We start from the raw sequence: 17070 nt of genomic DNA, 5'->3' as shown, positions 1-17070 counted from the left end.
TGGGAGCAAGAGGATTGTTTGGAATGTCAGGACCAGCCTGGAAGGGACTGGATGCGGCAGTGGAGGCTGAGCTGCAGTGAGGGTGCTTAGCCTCTGGGTGGCGCTGGGGCGCCCTGCCGGCCGGGCTGTCCTTGCTCTGCCGCGCCGGGAGGCGTCGCTGTGCTGGGTGCAGCGGCCAGGGAGGGGCGAGCGGAGGGGAGGGCCGCTCCTGGCCGGGCGGAGGCTGGGCCGCTGTGTGGGCTGTGAATCAGAGCCAGTCAGTGAGAGAGAGAGAGCGCGAGCACCGGGGCGAAGCGGACAGAGAGACAGCGGGCCACAGGCGGCGGGAGAAGCGGATACCGAAGGCGGCGGGGAGATGGAGACCCGGGTAAAGAGGGGCAGCGCGGAGGGCGGGCGGGCGGACAATGCGGCGCGGGGGGGTGGGGGGGGGAGATAGGTGAGGCGTCACCCGGTGACGTAATAACGGCGATGACGCAACAACGAGAGGTGACGCAACAATGGTCAACGTTCTGTGACCGCCCGTGACGTAACAGCGCCGGTGACGTAACATCCATGCGCGCTGTCAATCTGGGAGCGGGGCTGCATTTCCCCCCTCCCCCTCCCTTTCCCCCCCATACCCCTCCCCCCCCGTACCCCTGCCCCAACACCCACCCCATACCCCTCCCCCTCCCTTCCCCCCCTCCCCCAACCTCCCTTCCCCCCTCCCCCTCCCCCCCCCCACCACTGCCCCCCACCCCCGTACCACTGCCCCCCACCCCCGTACCACTGCCCCCCACCCCCGTACCACTGCCCCCCACCCCCGTACCACTGCCCCCCACCCCGTACCACTGCCCCCCACCCCCGTACCACTGCCCCCCACCCCCGTACCACTGCCCCCCACCCCCGTACCACTGCCCCCCACCCCCGTACCACTGCCCCCCACCCCCGTACCACTGCCCCCCACCCCCGTACCACTGCCCCCCACCCCCGTACCACTGCCCCCCACCCCCGTACCACTGCCCCCCACCCCCGTACCACTGCCCCCCACCCCCGTACCACTGCCCCCACCCCCGTACCACTGCCCCCACCCCCGTACCACTGCCCCCAGCCCCCGTACCCCTGCCCCAATGCCCACCCCCCCGTACCCCTGCTCCAACACCACCCCCGTACCCCTGCCCCAACACCCACCACCCCCGTACCCCTGCCCCAACGCCCACCACCCCCGTACCCCTGCCCCAACGCCCACCCCCTGTATACCTGCCCCAACACCCACCCCCTGTATACCTGCCCCAACACCCACCCCGTACCCCTGCCCCAACGCCCACCACCCCGTACCCCTGCCCCAACGCCCACCCCCTGTATCCCTGCCCCAACACCCACCCCGTACCCCTGCCCCAACACCCACCCCCTGTACCCCTGCCCCAACACCCACCCCCCCCGTACCCCTGCCCCAACACCCACCCCCGTACCCCTGCCCCAACGCCCACCCCCCCGTACCCCTGCCCCAACACCCACCCCCTGTACCCCTGCCCCAACACCCACCCCCCGTACCCCTGCCCCAACACCCACCCCCCGTACCCCTGTCCCAACGCCCAGCCCCCGTACCCCTGCCCCAACGCCCACCACCCCCCGTACCCCTGTCCCAACGGCCACCCCCCGTACCCCTGCCCCAACGCTCACCCCCGTACCCCTGCCCCAACGCCCACCCTCCCATACCCCTGCCCCAACACCCACACCCCGTACCCCTGCCCCAACGCCCACCCCCGTACCCCTGCCCCAACACCCACCCCTCCGTACCCCTGCCCCAACGCCCACCACCCCCGTACCCCTGCCCCAACACCCACCCCCTGTACCCCTGCCCCAACACCCACCCCTCCCGTACCCCTGCCCCAACACCCCCCCCCCCCGTACCCCTGCCCCAACGCCCACCCCCGTACCCCTGCCCCAACGCCCACCACCCCGTACCCCTGCCCCAACGGCCACCCCCCGTACCCCTGCCCCAATGCCCACCCCCGTACCCCTGCCCCAACACCCACCCCTCCCGTACCCCTGCCCCAACACCCACCCCCCCGTACCCCTGCCCCAACGCCCACCCCCGTACCCCTGCCCCAACGCCTACCACCCCGTACCCCTGCCCCAACGGCCACCCCCCGTACCCCTGCCCCAATGCCCACCCCCGTACCCCTGCCCCAACGCCCCCCCCCCCGTATCCCTGCCCCAACGCCCACCCCCCCGTACCCCTGCCCCAACGCCCACCCCCCCGTATCCCTGCCCCAACGCCCACCCCCCGTACCCCTGCCCCAACACCCACCCCCCCGTATCCCTGCCCCAACGCCCACCCCCCCGTACTCCTGCCCCAACGCCCACCCCCCCGAACCCCTGCCCCAAGCCCACCCCGCACCCCTGCCCCAACACCCACCTGCCTATGCCCCCATTCCAACACCGACCCGTCACCCCAGTAGTTTCCCGTTCTGAGCACTCATTTGCTTGAGGAAGTTTGCTTATCTGACGAGTGGGGAGAGCTCGCCTTGTTTTGTAGCCCTCTTGTTATTTCACAGGAAATGGGCGTCACTGGCAAGACCAGCATTTATTGCCCAGCCCCACTTGCCCTTGGGAATGTGGTGGTGAACTGCTGCCTTGAACGCGGCAGTCTATGTGGTGTAGGTACACCCACTGTGCTGATAGGAAGGGAATTCCAGGCTGTTGACCCAGAGAGAGTGACGGAATGGGGATATATTTCCAAATCAGGACATTGTGTGGCCTGCGACGGGGCGGGGGTGGGAGGGCGGCATGTGGTGGGCTTCCCATGCTCACCGTGTTCTTTTGGAAGGGAGAGATTGTAGGCTTAGATGGGGGGTTCAAGCCCCTTCCAGCATGTAATCGGGAGCGAGATTTCAATGCAGTACTGAAGGAGTGCTGCATGTTTGGAGGAAGCTTCTTTCAGATGAGAATAGGTATGTCAGGAATAAAAGAATGACTAGGGTAAGAGTAGGGCCAGTCAAGGACAGTGGTGGGAAGTTGTGTATGGAGGCTGAGGAGATAAGCGAGATACTAAATGAATACTTTTTGTCAGTATTCACTCAGGAAAAAGATAATGTTGTGGAGGAGAATGCTGAGACCCAGGCTATTAGAATAGATGGCATTGAGGTGCGTAGGGAAGAAGTGTTGGCAATTCTGGACAAGGTGAAAATAGATAAGTCCCCGGGGCCGGATGGGATTTATCCTAGGATTCTCTGGGAAGCCAGGGAAGAGATTGCTGAGCCTTTGGCTTTGATTATTAGGTCATCATTGGCTACAGGAATAGTGCCAGAGGACTGGAGGATAGCAAATGTGGTCCCTTTGTTCAAGAAGGGGAGTAGAGATAACCCCGGTAACTATAGGCCGGTGAGCCTAACGTCTGTGGTGGGTAAGGTCTTGGAGAGGATTATAAAAGATACGATTTATAATCATCTAGATAGGAATAATATGATTAGGGATAGTCAGCATGGTTTTGTGAAGGGTAGGTCATGCCTCACAAACCTTATCGAGTTCTTTGAGAAGGTGACTGAACAGGTAGACGAGGGTAGAGCAGTTGATGTGGTGTATATGGATTTCAGTAAAGCATTTGATAAGGTTCCCCACGGTCGGCTATTGCAGAAAATACGGAGGCTGGGGATTGAGGGTGATTTAGAGATGTGGATCAGAAATTGGCTAGTTGAAAGAAGACAGAGAGTGGTAGTTGATGGGAAATGTTCAGAATGGAGTTCAGTTACGAGTGGCGGACCACAAGGATCTGTTCTGGGGCCGTTGCTGTTTGTCATTTTTATAAATGACCTAGAGGAGGGCGCAGAAGGATGGGTGAGTAAATTTGCAGACGACACTAAAGTCGGTGGAGTTGTAGACAGTGCGGAAGGATGTTGCAGGTTACAGAGGGACATAGATAAGCTGCAGAGCTGGGCTGAGAGGTGGCAAATGGAGTTTAATGTGGAGAAGTGTGAGGTGATTCACTTTGGAAAGAATAACAGGAATGCGGAATATTTGGCTAATGGTAAAATTCTTGGTAGTGTGGATGAGCAGAGGGATCTCGGTGTCCATGTACATAGATCCCTGAAAGTTGCCACCCAGGTTGATAGGGTTGTGAAGAAGGCCTATGGTGTGTTGGCCTTTATTGGTAGAGGGATTGAGTTCCGGAGCCATGCGGTCATGTTGCAGTTGTACAAAACTCTAGTACGGCCGCATTTGGAGTATTGCGTACAGTTCTGGTCGCCTCATTATAGGAAGGACGTGGAAGCTTTGGAACGGGTGCAGAGGAGATTTACCAGGATGTTGCCTGGTATGGAGGGAAAATCTTATGAGGAAAGGCTGATGGACTTGAGGTTGTTTTCGTTAGAGAGAAGAAGGTTAAGAGGTGACTTAATAGAGGCATACAAAATGATCAGAGGGTTAGATAGGGTGGACAGCGAGAGCCTTCTCCCGCGGATGGAGGTGGCTAGCACGAGGGGACATAGCCTTAAATTGAGGGGTAATAGATATAGGACAGAGGTCAGAGGTGTGTTTTTTACGCAAAGAGTGGTGAGGCCGTGGAATGCCCTACCTGCAACAGTAGTGAACTCGCCAACATTGAGGGCATTAAAAAATTTGTTGGATAAGCATATGGATGATAAGGGCATAGTGTAGGTTAGATGGCCTTTAGTTTTTTTTCCATGTCGGTGCAACATCGAGGGCCGAAGGGCCTGTACTGCGCTGTATCGTTCTATGTTCTATGTTCTATGTTCTATGTGATACATATGGTGCTGTTCGAAGAGGAGGAAATCAGCCATCATTGTCTAATAATAAAGTCGTGGATTGTTCACATATTCAGTTTGTGGTGTTCTGCTGCGATGTGTGTTCTGTTATCGTATTTTGGGAGTGGTTTATTAGTTGCAAAATACTTTGGGAATGTTACTTTCCCTTGTGAGGTGCACTTTGTCTCAATGCACTATTGAGTCGAACCTTCTGATCACAGCACTGAATACACAGGGAAACGTGGCAAGGGAAAACACAGTGTTTAGTACAGAAGAAGCTGGTTGCTGCAGACAATGAGTCAGGTATCACATTTCTTTCCTGCGCCCTCTCTGTGCTGTGCATGACTTCCTGGAATTTTAAAATCTGTTGTACAGCCCAGCTCTGAGATGGATGATGAATCGGGTTCTTATCAAATGAACGGGAAGAATCAGTGTGTGCGACTGGCTGTTTCATGAGTTGTCTCCAGGAGGTGTTCCCGACCTTCGAACATCTGGACAGGATGAGAGCATTCAGCCCTCGGACTCGGTTCTGTCATCCAGTGAGGTCCTGGCTGTTCTGTATCTTGACTCCAGAACAAGGTGTGTTTACAGGATGTGGTCAGATATCCCTGAATGCTTTACTGGTGAGCTATCAAAAGAAACCACAGGTGACACTGGCACAGACGAGGGCTGGTTTAGCTCACAAGGCTAAATCGCTGGCTTTTAAAGCAGACCAAGCAGGCCAGCAGCACGGTTCGATTCCCGTAACAGCCTCCCCGGACAGGCGCCGGAATGTGGCGACTAAGGGCTTTTCACAGTAACTTAATTGAAGCCTACTCGTGACAATAAGTGATTAAAAAAAAAGATGCTTTGTCATGAAGCTGAGGTTTGAGGAACCTACAAACGGAGCGGAGAGTGTTAGGGCTTCTGTAAACCCCCTTAACAGACCCTAAATCTATCAGTCCCAGTTTTTGGCATATTTAATTAACATCACCCAGCAGCTTTATAAAAATAATCTTTATTGTCACAAGTAGGCTTACATTAACACTGCAATGAAGTTACTGTGAAAATCCCCTAGTCGCCACATTCCGGCGTCTGTTCGGGTACACAGAGGGAGAATTCAGAATGTCCAATTCACCTAACAGCTTGTCTTTGGACTGTGGGGAGGAAACCGGAGCACCCGGAGGAAACCCACGCAGATACGGGGAGAACATGCAGACTCCGCACAGACAGTGACCCAAGCCGGGTATCGAACCCGGGACCCTGGCGCTGTGAAGTGACAGCAGGGAAGCGTGCCAGATTTCTACCCCTAATCCTTTGTGTGGAGAAGCGTTTTCCAACATCACCCCTGGACAGCTGAATGTTAAATGTACACTTCTGCCTCTTTGTCTTGTACTCTCTCCCCCCCCCCCCCCCCCCCGGAGCCCACCGGATCGACAGAGAGAGACCGTCAAACTCCTTTCATTATCTTAAAACACTTCATTTAGATCGCTCTTTCGTCTGCTGTGCTCATTCTGTGCAGCAGCTAAGTTGCAACTCCAGCCTAGAGAAAATAGGGAAGGTCATGTTGGGGATCTGGCATCCTCTCTTTTTACACCTGCGCCGTATTATTGCCTTGGGTGAATGTCACAGGGGAAACCAAGGTGGGCCCTGGGGTGTTTGGTGAAGGGGCCTCTGATCTGGGCTACTCTTGCATTTTATTGAGGCACACCCCACTGAAGGTGTGGACGGGTAACCAGGAAGTGTGGAGGCCACGACCAGATTGTGTCTGTTTTCAATCACTTTCCAGGAAGTTGCCAGTCTTCCGTGATCCACTAATTGCTACTGGTATACCCCGGTCCAGAAGCTCTTGGTTTTGATTCCTAAACAGCATTTCCTGCTTTGCATGTCATTAGTTACTCTGGGCAAACCCTGATTGACACTGCGGGACGAAAGTCATTTTCCTCTCTCTCAAATTACCTCTAGCATCTGTGGTAATGAACCTTTTCAAAGGGTCTCTGGGATTTCTGCCTTGTCGCTTTCAAACCAGACGCTTAACAAGATGTGCTTTTGAAAAGAAATAATTGTAGCTATCTTTTGCTGCTTTCCAAAATAAATCTTGAGGATTTAGCACATGCCAATCTTATTGCCTCTTCTCACCCCCTTGGTTCTGGTAACTGTGCCTTAGTCATTCTGGATTGCCCTGGATGCTCACCTTTCCCAGTGTTGCTGCTTTTGATTTCTGAGCCGAGGTGTGATCCAGCCCTCTGGGATTCTCGGCTCCTTCTGAAGCTATCTTTGTACACTGCTAAATGTTTCTAGAAGTGCTGACTTTAAATCTCTGCTTTTGAAACTCCGGGAATTGGCAAATTAAGTATCGTTTGCAATGCTGAAAATCCAGGTATGCGTGGGGGAAGCTCAGGACATCATTGCACACTGATTTTTGCCCCTGCTTCTCACTGCCCCTGGGATGTAACCTAACTGTCTGGGGGAAGGCCTAGTTTGAAGTGACAATGCCTTTGTTGGTTTCACTTCTTTCCTGGCTGTCTCCCACCTCGACTCTCGTAAATCTCTGCCGCTGTTATCCTAACTTGCACCAAGTCCCGTTCGTCCATCCCGCCTGCTCTTGCTGTCTTCCGCTGGCCCCCTAGTCAGGCAGCGCGTCGAGTTTAAAACTCTCATCTCCGCCATCTCCCTATCTCTGTAATTTCCTCCACTGACCCATCCTTTGGAGATTTCCAAGTGCCTTTTCTGGCCTCTTGCGCCTACCCTGCTTTTGTTGTTTCACTATTGCTGGTTATGTGTGCGAACCCTCCTGTACGCTAGAAATGGCTTCACCAACTTGTTCAGTTAGTTGCACAAAAGTGTTCATTTTCTTGCTTCCTCAGATATTCTCGTCCCTTGACTGCTACTCGGGAATTGGAGACCTCTTTTTTAATTCTTTGGTGGGATGCGGGCGTCCCGGGCTAGGCCAGAGCTCATTGCCCTGTTCCTAAATCCCCCTCGAGATCGAGTTGAAAGGGAAATATTTCCGCGTGGGTGGGGGGGGAGGGCTTGACAGGGTGAATGCTGAGAGGATAACTCCCCTCGTGGGGAAATCTACAACAAGGGGGACAGAAATTCAGAGTAAGGCGCCCCCCCCCCCCCATTTAAGACGGAGATGCGGAGGAATTCTCTGACCCGAGGGAACAGCGGAGGCTGCCTCATTGAATATATTCAGGGGCTGAGGTGGACAGATTTTTGTTTGACAGGAAAGCTAAGGGTCAGGTGGGGACGGGGACAGGCAGCAGAGCGGAGTTGAGGCCACGATCAGATCAACCCCGATCTTATTGAAGAGCGGAGCAGGCTTGCGGGAGGTCGGGGGTGTGTGGAATTTCCGATCCCCTGCTCCCGTTTCTTATGCTCACGAAACATTTGCATGACCTTAGGAAACATGGGGATTGGGTCTAATTGGACAGCTCTTTCAAATAGCATCCACAGGCATGATGGGTTGAATGAGCTGCTCGGCTCTACAATTGTATTGGACGGTTCCATTCTATTTTCCTGAAATGGCAATTCTTGTTGTTGAATTTGGGAAACTATTGGGTCATTTTGTCAAAAGTAAGAAATCAGCCTTATTTTCTGTCTTTGAATAGCTTTGTGACCTCCCCTCTCCTGTGTGAGTACATGTAGATACATATCTATTTATATATATTCTCTAAGTATCTCCGTCTATTTATCCAGTTCTCTTGTGCAAGTTGTTCTGGAATCTTCTTCCATTGCCCTTTGCGTTCCAAATCCGAAACAATTTGTGGCAGCACGGCAGCACAAGTGGATAGCACAGTGGCTTCACCGTCAGGGTCCCAGGTTCGATTCCCCGCTGGGTCACTGTCTGTGCGGAGTCTGCACGTTCTCCCCGTGCCTGTGTGGGTTTCCTCCGGGTGCTCCGTTTTCCTCCCACAGTCTAAAGACGTGCAGGTTAGGTGGATTGGGCATGCTAAATTGACCTTAGTGTCCAAAAAAGGTTAGGAGGGGTAATTGGGTTGCGGGGATAGGGTGGAAGTGAGGGGTTAAGTGGGTCGGTGCAGATTCAATGGGCCAAATGGCCTCCTTCTGCACTATATGTTGTATGTTCTATATTCTAATTCAATTCATTTAAAAACATCTCGGCGTCTCCCTTACGGCCCTTTGCCAGTTTCTTTGTATTCATTCTCGTAGAACCTCTCGTGACATTTCCTGTCCTCACTTTAGTTCTGGTGTCAAGGGCAGCACGGTGGCCTAGTGGTTAGCACAGCTGCCTCACAGCGCCGAGGTCCCAGGTTCGAATCCCGGCTCTGGGTCACTGTCCGTGTGGAGTTTGCACATTCTCCCCGTGTCTGCGTGGGTTTCGCCCCCACAACCCAAAAAATGTGCAGAGTAGGTGGATTGGCCACGCTAAAATTGCCCCTTAATTGGAAAAAATAATTGGGTAATCTAAATTTAAAAAAAAAAAAAAAAAGTTCTGGTGTCAGCTGCAGTTCAGTTGGTGACACTCGCGCCTTCTGAATCAGAAGGTTGCGGGTTCAAATCCCGCTCTGCAAACCTACTCAAGGGCAAAGATGCAGGCTGACAAAATAAACAGCTGCGCTGTCAACGGTGCCACGTTTTAAGTTGAGGCCCTGTCTACCTGCTCAGGTGGACGTCAAAGATTGCAGGGGCTATTGTAAAAAGGTGAGTCCCCACAGGTGTCCTGGTGAATATGTGTTGCACGATCGACACCACAAAAACACAGATTAGCCAATCATTGTCATGTTGCTGTTTGTGGGAGCTTGCTGTGCACTAATTATTGCCCATTTCTATATTACAAAGACGAAGGCACTTCATTTGAATAGTTGGAAAGCACTCTGCAAGGCCTGGAACTTGGGATTAGTGCTGTAGAAATCCACGTCTTTCATTTTTTTACCCTTTTGAATGGCAATGCTTTTTTGTAGGAGCGACACTGGCCTGAGTTACATGGAAAATGTCCCTTCTGATCAGCATTGTCACTGCCATTGTTGGCTCTGGACCCTCTGTTCAAGCTGCTGCCACCAGTGTGAGAGGGCCACCTCCCACCTGGAGTGGGAAGTACGCAGTCTCTTGGTGGGAACTGAAGCTGATTCCAACAACAGCAGCAGCGTTCGCTGTGTGTGCAGGCCTTACTTTTCAATGTAGTGAGAGCAGGTCTGGGCTTTGTGAGGACTGACCCACAGAATGCCTCCGCTTTGACGCCAAAATTGGAGACGGCGCTTGCTGGACGCAGCTGTTGCATTCTCCGCCCCCCCCCATCTGAAACGGCATCATCGTGGCGCGCGCCGCCCGCCGTTGGGTCAGCCTCAGCGCGGCACCTGAAGGCCCTCCCCTGATGCTCCACCCCCGATGGGCCGAGTTCCCGACGGCGCGGTTCACTTCTGGTCTCAGCTGCGTGGGAACCCAATGTGGCGGCCAAGGACTGTGTCCAGCGCCGCTACAGTAGGGCGGGAGCTGTGCTGCTGGCCGGGGTGGGGGGTGGGAGGGAGGGGGTGGCTTCCGCAAGGGCTGAGGGTCTGGTGGGAGGTGGCAAAGTGGTGGCCGGGGAGGGGATACCAGCTGACAGGTTGTGTCCGCGCACGGCCGGTGCCATGTTGTACAGCGCAGGTTGTCGCCCAGCGCAGGTTGTCGCCCAGCGCAGGTTGTCGCCCAGCGCAGGTTGTCGCCCAGCGCAGGTTGCCGCCCAGCGCAGGTTGCCGCCCAGCGCAGGTTGCCGCCCAGCGCAGGTTGCCGCCCAGCGCAGGTTGCCGCCCAGCGCAGGTTGTCGCCCAGCGCAGGTTGCCGCCATGCGCAGGTTGTCGCCCAGCGCAGCCATGGACCCAGCCATTCTCCAGCCGGTTACGTTGTGGAGGCCGAGAGTTTTACATGGCGCGGCTGCTCGCCCCTCACCGATCGCAGCCTTGGTGAGGGGGCGGTGCTGATTTTCTTTCCCACGCAATACACCACAGATCCTCCGCAACGAGCCTCAGAATCAGACAATCTGGCCCAGGATTCTTTCACTGTTAGTCATCTTCCCCCCCTTCCTCTACCGTTGGATACCGAATGGGGAATTGGCGCCAGTCTTCACTCGGGGCCACTTTGATCTTGTTCAAGGCCATCAGCGTAAACCCACCCCGGTTGGGGAGGAAAAGGAAGCCGCAATAGCTTCTCAAGCGGAAGCTGCTATTCTAAAACCCTGTTGGAGGCTCTCGTTCTATGGAAAGCTGACGAACAATTCTGGAAAGAGTAATCTTGGGTGTTGTGCTATTCTCTGTGAACTGTTAATCGGTGAATCGAGAATGACAGAAAGAAATATTAAATTGGAAATAACAACTTTTGTCTAAAACAAAGGTAAACAGAGGGTGATGTGTGATGACGTGGTCTGCTGCTGAGATGACCAGATGGCGGCAGCTCCACGTGTTGGGTTAGAAACAGCGTCTGGGTCAGAGTGTAATTGCTAGATGAGGGACTTGTGCAAATTCGGCAGTGCCGTAAATTTCAGTACGGTGGAAGCTGTGGCGTGTGAGAGGCTGGACCTATTGCTGAACATGTTTTATGCGAGAATCTTGTTTCTAAAAACTTGTAATTTTCAATTTTGACTTTGTTGAAATGAATTATTTGACCTCGTTGCTCTGAATTCTCGCTTCTCATATACTTTTATACTTAACTGTACTTTTGACCCTGGATTGGAGAATTTAGAGATAAATTGTGAGGACAGATTACATCAATCTTCTTTTATCTGTTTAAGGGATGTGGGCGTTGCATGACAAAGCTGCAAACTCTTGCCCATCCCTTATTGCTCTTGAGAAGCTGGTGGTGTGGTGTTTTCTCGAATTTCTGCAATCCATTTGGTGTAGGCAAACCCACAGTGCTGTGAGCGAGCAGGTTCCAGAGTTTTGACCCAGCGATATTGAGGGACTGGCGATATAGTTCCAAGTCAGAATGGTATGTAATCTGGCAATCTGCAGGTGGTGGTGATCCCGTGAGCATGTTGCTCTTTGTCCTTCTCTGTGGTGGAGTTTGTGGGTCTGGGATATTCTGTCTAAGGAGGTTGAGTGCATCTTTAGTAGTCGCGGTGCATCTTGTAGATGTATGCGCCGAAACAGCTGTGCAGTGGTGGTGGAGTGATTGAATGTTTGACGGTGGTGGATGGGGTGCTGATTAATTGGGCTGTGCTGTCCTTAATGGTGTAGAGTTTATTTGCGTTTTGTTGGGCCAGTGCTTGTCCAGGCAAGTGGAGAGTATTCAAGCACACTCCTGTTTCAGTCTCGTAGATGGCCATGCGGAATCAGGAAGTGAGTTACTTGCTGCAGAATTCCAGCCCAGGACCTGCCTTTTGTTTAGGAAATTGAAGGGTGATCTAATCCAGACCAATGCCTGTGTAATTTCAAAACACGTCATTGCAAAAAGGCCTGTAGTTTTATTGAAGATGTTGCTCCGTACTTATGGCAACGTCCGAGGTTGCGCACAACTCTGGCGTAGAGGAGAGCTACAGCTGAACTTAACTACTTTCAGATGCTTCCCCTCTACATCTCACAACCTATGTTGTTGTTTTTAACCCATTTGCAGCTGTGTCTGGCTGCAGCACGCCATAAACAGCTGCATTCCATTACCATCGAGCCACTTCCCATTAGCCGGCCCTCTCAGGATGACTCTCGTCCGGCGAAATATGTTCCAGCGAGCGAGGCATTAAAGGGGAACTAAGCCTCCAGTCCAAGCAAATCGAAATGTAAGCATTCCCTGACCAGGCCGAGAGGCAGACAGCACGCGACCTTGTTACGTAACCTCACTTCCAACCCTTTTACCGTTTTGCAACATTAGCTCGTTTGTAAAAAAAAAAGTACTGAAATAGTCTGAATGATAGAATCTACTTTTTTTTCCAATTAAGGGGCCATATAGCATGGCCAATCATAGAAAATACAGTGCAGAAGGAGTCCATTTGGCCCATTGAGGCTGCACTGACCCTATCCCCATAACCCAATAACTCCTATCCTTTTTGGACACTAAGGGCAATTTATCATGGCCAGTCCACCTAACCTGCATGTCTTTGGACTGTGGGTGGAAACCGGAGCACCCGGAGGAAACACGGGGAGAACGTGCAGACTCCGCACAGACAGAGTGACCCAGTGGGGAATCGAACCTGGGACCCTGGCGCTGTGAAGTCACAGTGCTAGCCACTTGTGCTAACCCAAATCTGCTTACTCTGCGCATCTTTTATAATTTATGGGGGTGAGACCCACGGAGACACGGGGAGAATGTGCAAATTCCACACGGATTGTGACCCGGGACCAGGATCGAGCCTGGGTCCTCAGCGCCGGGAGGTAGCAGTGCTAACCACCGTGCGATGAATGATAGAATCTGTGGTGTTGAAACTTATGAGAGGTTTTGACAGAGTAAATGTGGCGAAACTGTTCCCAGTGGCAGAATGGTCAGTCGCCAGAGGCTTACAGGTTTAATGTGATTGGCATTATCTTGAATGCCAGTTGGAGGTGAGAAACATTCCTGATCCGTGAACTCTGATCTGGAATGCGCTACCTGAAAGTGCGGCGGAAGCAGATTCAAAATGATTAATTATTAAGGATCTTTCTTGCTGGTTTTACAAGCCATCACCCTCATGGAAAGCCGCCATTAATGTTTCTGGGAGAGGCTCACAGTGACGCAGGGCGAATCTGAATCTTTTTGTTTTGTGTGATCGGGTTACTGTCTTCAGTGGGTGGTTTTGACAAAATAAAAAGCCCCTTCCTGCGCTACCACATGATGTCAGCTGTTACTGTCTTTCCAGCACTTCTGTCTCGGGCCCAGTTTGTGTAACGCCTGTTGCGCTGGCTCCGGCTTTTTTTATTGTTGGAAACAGGTGCGAGGCAGCCGTTGAGAAAAACTGGGGACTGAGGAAAATCACACCCATCTTCACCCACTTCAAAGAGGTTCAAACAATATTTTCCTTTGGAAATGTAGTTTGCTTCTCCAAATGGAATTGTAAAGCAGTGCATTTTCCTGGTCTTGTCTGGCATAACTCAGGTTCTAATAATAATAATCATATTTATTATTGTCACAAGTACATTAACACTGCAGTGAAGTTACTGTGAAAAGCCCCTAGTCGCCACATTCCGGTGCCTGTTCGGGTACACTGAGGGAGAATTCAGAATGTCCAATTCACCTAACAGCACGTCTTTCGGGACTTGTGGGAGGAAACCGGAGCACCCGGAGGAACTCACGCAGACACAGGGACGTGCAGACTCCGCACAGACAGTGACCCAAGCCGGGAATCGAACCTGGGACCCTGGCACTGTGAAACAACAGTGCTAACCACTGTGCTACCGTGCCGCCCCATATAAATTTAGAGTACCCAATTTATTGTTCTAATTAAGGGCAACCCACTTAGCCTGCACTTCTTTCGGTTGTGTGGGAGACATCCACGGGGAGAATGTCAAACTCCACATGGACAGTGACGCAGGGCCAGTATCAAACCCGAGGCAGCAGTGCTAACCACTGCGCCACCGTGCCGCCGATTATAGGTACCGTTTGTCCCACGCAAGCACCAAGCAGTGCCCATCTGCAAATAATAAATCCCAGCAATATTCCCCTGACTGTCAACTGCAACATCAGCATCTTATTGTCCATCATCGTCAATTTGGGGAATCATCATTTCTTGGAGGCTTAATCATTCCTATCAAAATCCAGACTGCACGAACAAAGTGACGGATGACTCCCTCCTTTTTGCAATAAGCAAGTGCAATTGAAGAATAGTCTTTCCTCACTTCAATGGGTGTAGCTGAAGCAATGCTCGAGAAGCTCAACCCCATCCAGGACTGGGCAGTTCGCTCATGAGAGTGATTCTTATTCCCTCCGTGGTCTTGCTGCCCCCCATCTCTTGTAACCTTCTCCAGTCCTCCACGAACCCCGCCTTCCTCCAGTTCTAGTGTCTTGTGCGTCCCTAATTTTGATCGCTCTACCATTGGTTGTTGAGCCTTTACTGCCTGGACATTTAGCTCTGAAATTCCCTCCCCAAAACTCCCCACCGCTTTCTCAAGAAGCTGCTTAGTGTCATGTGAGAGTACCTTTAAGAAATGGGTGTTTATAAATGGGTGTGTATATAAATATCTGTAGTGAGAGTACCTTTAAGCAATGGGTGTTTCCTCCTGCAGTGATGTCAGAGAGTGGGTGGTGCTGGGCTGTATGTCAGTTTTTTACTTTTGTTTTAGGTTGTTTGCTGCAGGGTGTGTTTTAGTTTCATTTTCAGTGTTGGAGCTGAAGTCAGACAGAGCACGTGTACTGTTGATCTCTCTGCCATGAAAAGACTATCTCTTGATCATTTGGTGAATTCAGAATTACAGATGTTCTCAGTAGTGAATGTAAACCTGATGTACTTCTGTCAAAGGTGTTTCTCTTGTTTTCTAGATGTTGTTTGGGAAGTTATTAAGGATTACTTAGTGTTGTATTATTTGGGGGTTGTATTTGAATTGATGGTTGCTAAGATGTTCACTGTATGTTTTAAAAAGGTTAACTTGAGTTCTTAGAATAAACAATACTTTTCCATTTCTGCTGTACCATACCTGTAGAGTGGGCCGTGTGCTCCCCATACCACAATCTACTAAAAGTTGTGGGTCAGGTGAATTCCATGATACACTTTGGGGTTCTCTAATCCCTGGCCCATAACACTTAGAAACCACCTCTTGAAACAGAATTTGGTCACCTGATTTATATATTGTTCATCGAATCCCTACAGTGCATAAGGAGGCCATTCGGCCCATCGAGTCAACACCGACCCTCCGAAAGAGCACCCCACCTGGGCCCAATCCCCTGTTACCCCTCCCCACCTAACTGTTGGACATCAAGGGATAATTTATCACGGCCAATCCACCTCACTGCACATCTTTGGACTGTGGGAGGAAATGGGTCGAAACCCACGCAGACACGGGGAGAACGTGCAGAATCCACACGGGCAGTGACCCAAGCCGGGAATTGAACCCGGGTCCCTGGTGCTGTGAGGCAGCAGTGCTAACCACTGTCCCATTGGCTTGATGTGGACTTGTGCTGGATAATGCTTCGGTGAAACACCTGGATATGTTTTGCTTTGGTAAAGGCTCCACATAAATGTAAGTTGGTGATGTGGCCTTGATGATCACACAGCGTACATTTTGTGAACTAAACATGGTTCCGCGTCAGCCAGACTCTGGACCCTCTTTGCTGAGGAACCTACAGTAGATTGGAAACTATTTGCAAGTTCCAAGGCAGAAGTGTCCAGCGTAGGAACTTTAATTTCCCTGTGTCGGGGCTGGCTTCTGTTGCTAACACCAGCCCCACACAAATAAAATTTGGAAAGAGGTCCTCAGAGTCACGCAGGACTCCAGTTGTGACAACTTACCGGACGGTTAATAGATTGAGGATCATTATAACACCCCCAGAAAATGGTAGTGGGTGGGGGTCAGGTAAGATGCTAATTTTTAAAATCACAAACTTGCCCCCCCCCCCCCAATTTATGACTTCAAGTTTTAACAAGAGCTGATCAGAGTAACCCACTGCCAGGAGCTAGGCTGGCCTGTTAAATATTTATATGCGGCTGTGTGACTCTGTTTTAACCTTCTTGAAGATAAAGAATACAAACTGTGGTGCGGAATTCCTCTGCCTTGCTCGTGAGACTTGCTCCCGTCACTCTTGGGGACCTTGCGTTTCATCTGGTACAATTCTGAACCTTCTACAGTAAAGCCTCCGCTGCCTTTCTGTGTGCACGGACAGGCTTTTGTTAGTAAAATGAATCAATGCTACATTGATATTTGCATTCCTGACTCTTTCCTGGTCCTGCTTGCTGCAATTTTCTAACTCATTGTAAACATAGATATCACACTTGGAGAAAGAAATGTTTTATCTTCGGGGGGAAAAAAAAACATCGCTGTCATTTGAGGCAGGAAGAATCAACTTGTGAAATAGGTAACGGCAAGATTGTGCTCGTTTTCTGCCTCCATTCTTTCCTCCCCCCTCCTTCGGCCGAATGCTCGCTCACCATTTACACTTGTAGGAGTGAAGTCACTCTGCATGGGAAGGGTGCTACAGGAATGCAGGCCACTATTGCAAAGCTGTAGTTGAATCAGTTCTGAACCGATGGGGGGGGCGAGCAGGGTCCAAGGAGGTTAGATGGTGTTCCGAGAGTCCTCCAGAAGGGTTTGTATCATTGTGAGAGTCATTTTCGTGGTAGATTTCAGACTCTTCCGGTGTGAAGGCCAATGGAACGGAAGTCTGTTCCCTTTCCAAATCTGCAAGGGGACAGTAGCTACCTTTTCACAATTTCAGATCGTCCCCACGCACTGGACAACCAACCAAATACTTCAGAAATGCAGCCGATGTTGGAATGTAAGAAACCCGATGGCCA

The 17070-nt window shown here is 51.9% G+C and overlaps 1 protein-coding gene across 1 annotated transcript in view; it reads left to right on the top strand.

Moving 5' to 3' along the window:
• The first annotated feature begins 178 nt into the window (after positions 1 to 178).
• The window catches only part of sgpl1 (sphingosine-1-phosphate lyase 1), a 79559-nt gene continuing 62667 nt past the window's right edge, over positions 179 to 17070 (top strand). Inside the window, exon 1 of the mRNA XM_038782700.1 lies at positions 179 to 367. Within this exon, the coding sequence (XP_038638628.1) occupies positions 356 to 367 (12 nt within the window). The 5' untranslated portion in view covers positions 179 to 355. The remainder of the gene's footprint in view (positions 368 to 17070) is intronic.

This window comes from Scyliorhinus canicula, chromosome 22 (genome assembly GCF_902713615.1).
Source record: "Scyliorhinus canicula chromosome 22, sScyCan1.1, whole genome shotgun sequence".
Taxonomy (NCBI): Eukaryota; Metazoa; Chordata; class Chondrichthyes; order Carcharhiniformes; family Scyliorhinidae; genus Scyliorhinus; species Scyliorhinus canicula.
This window is presented reverse-complemented; position numbering and strand designations above follow the sequence as displayed.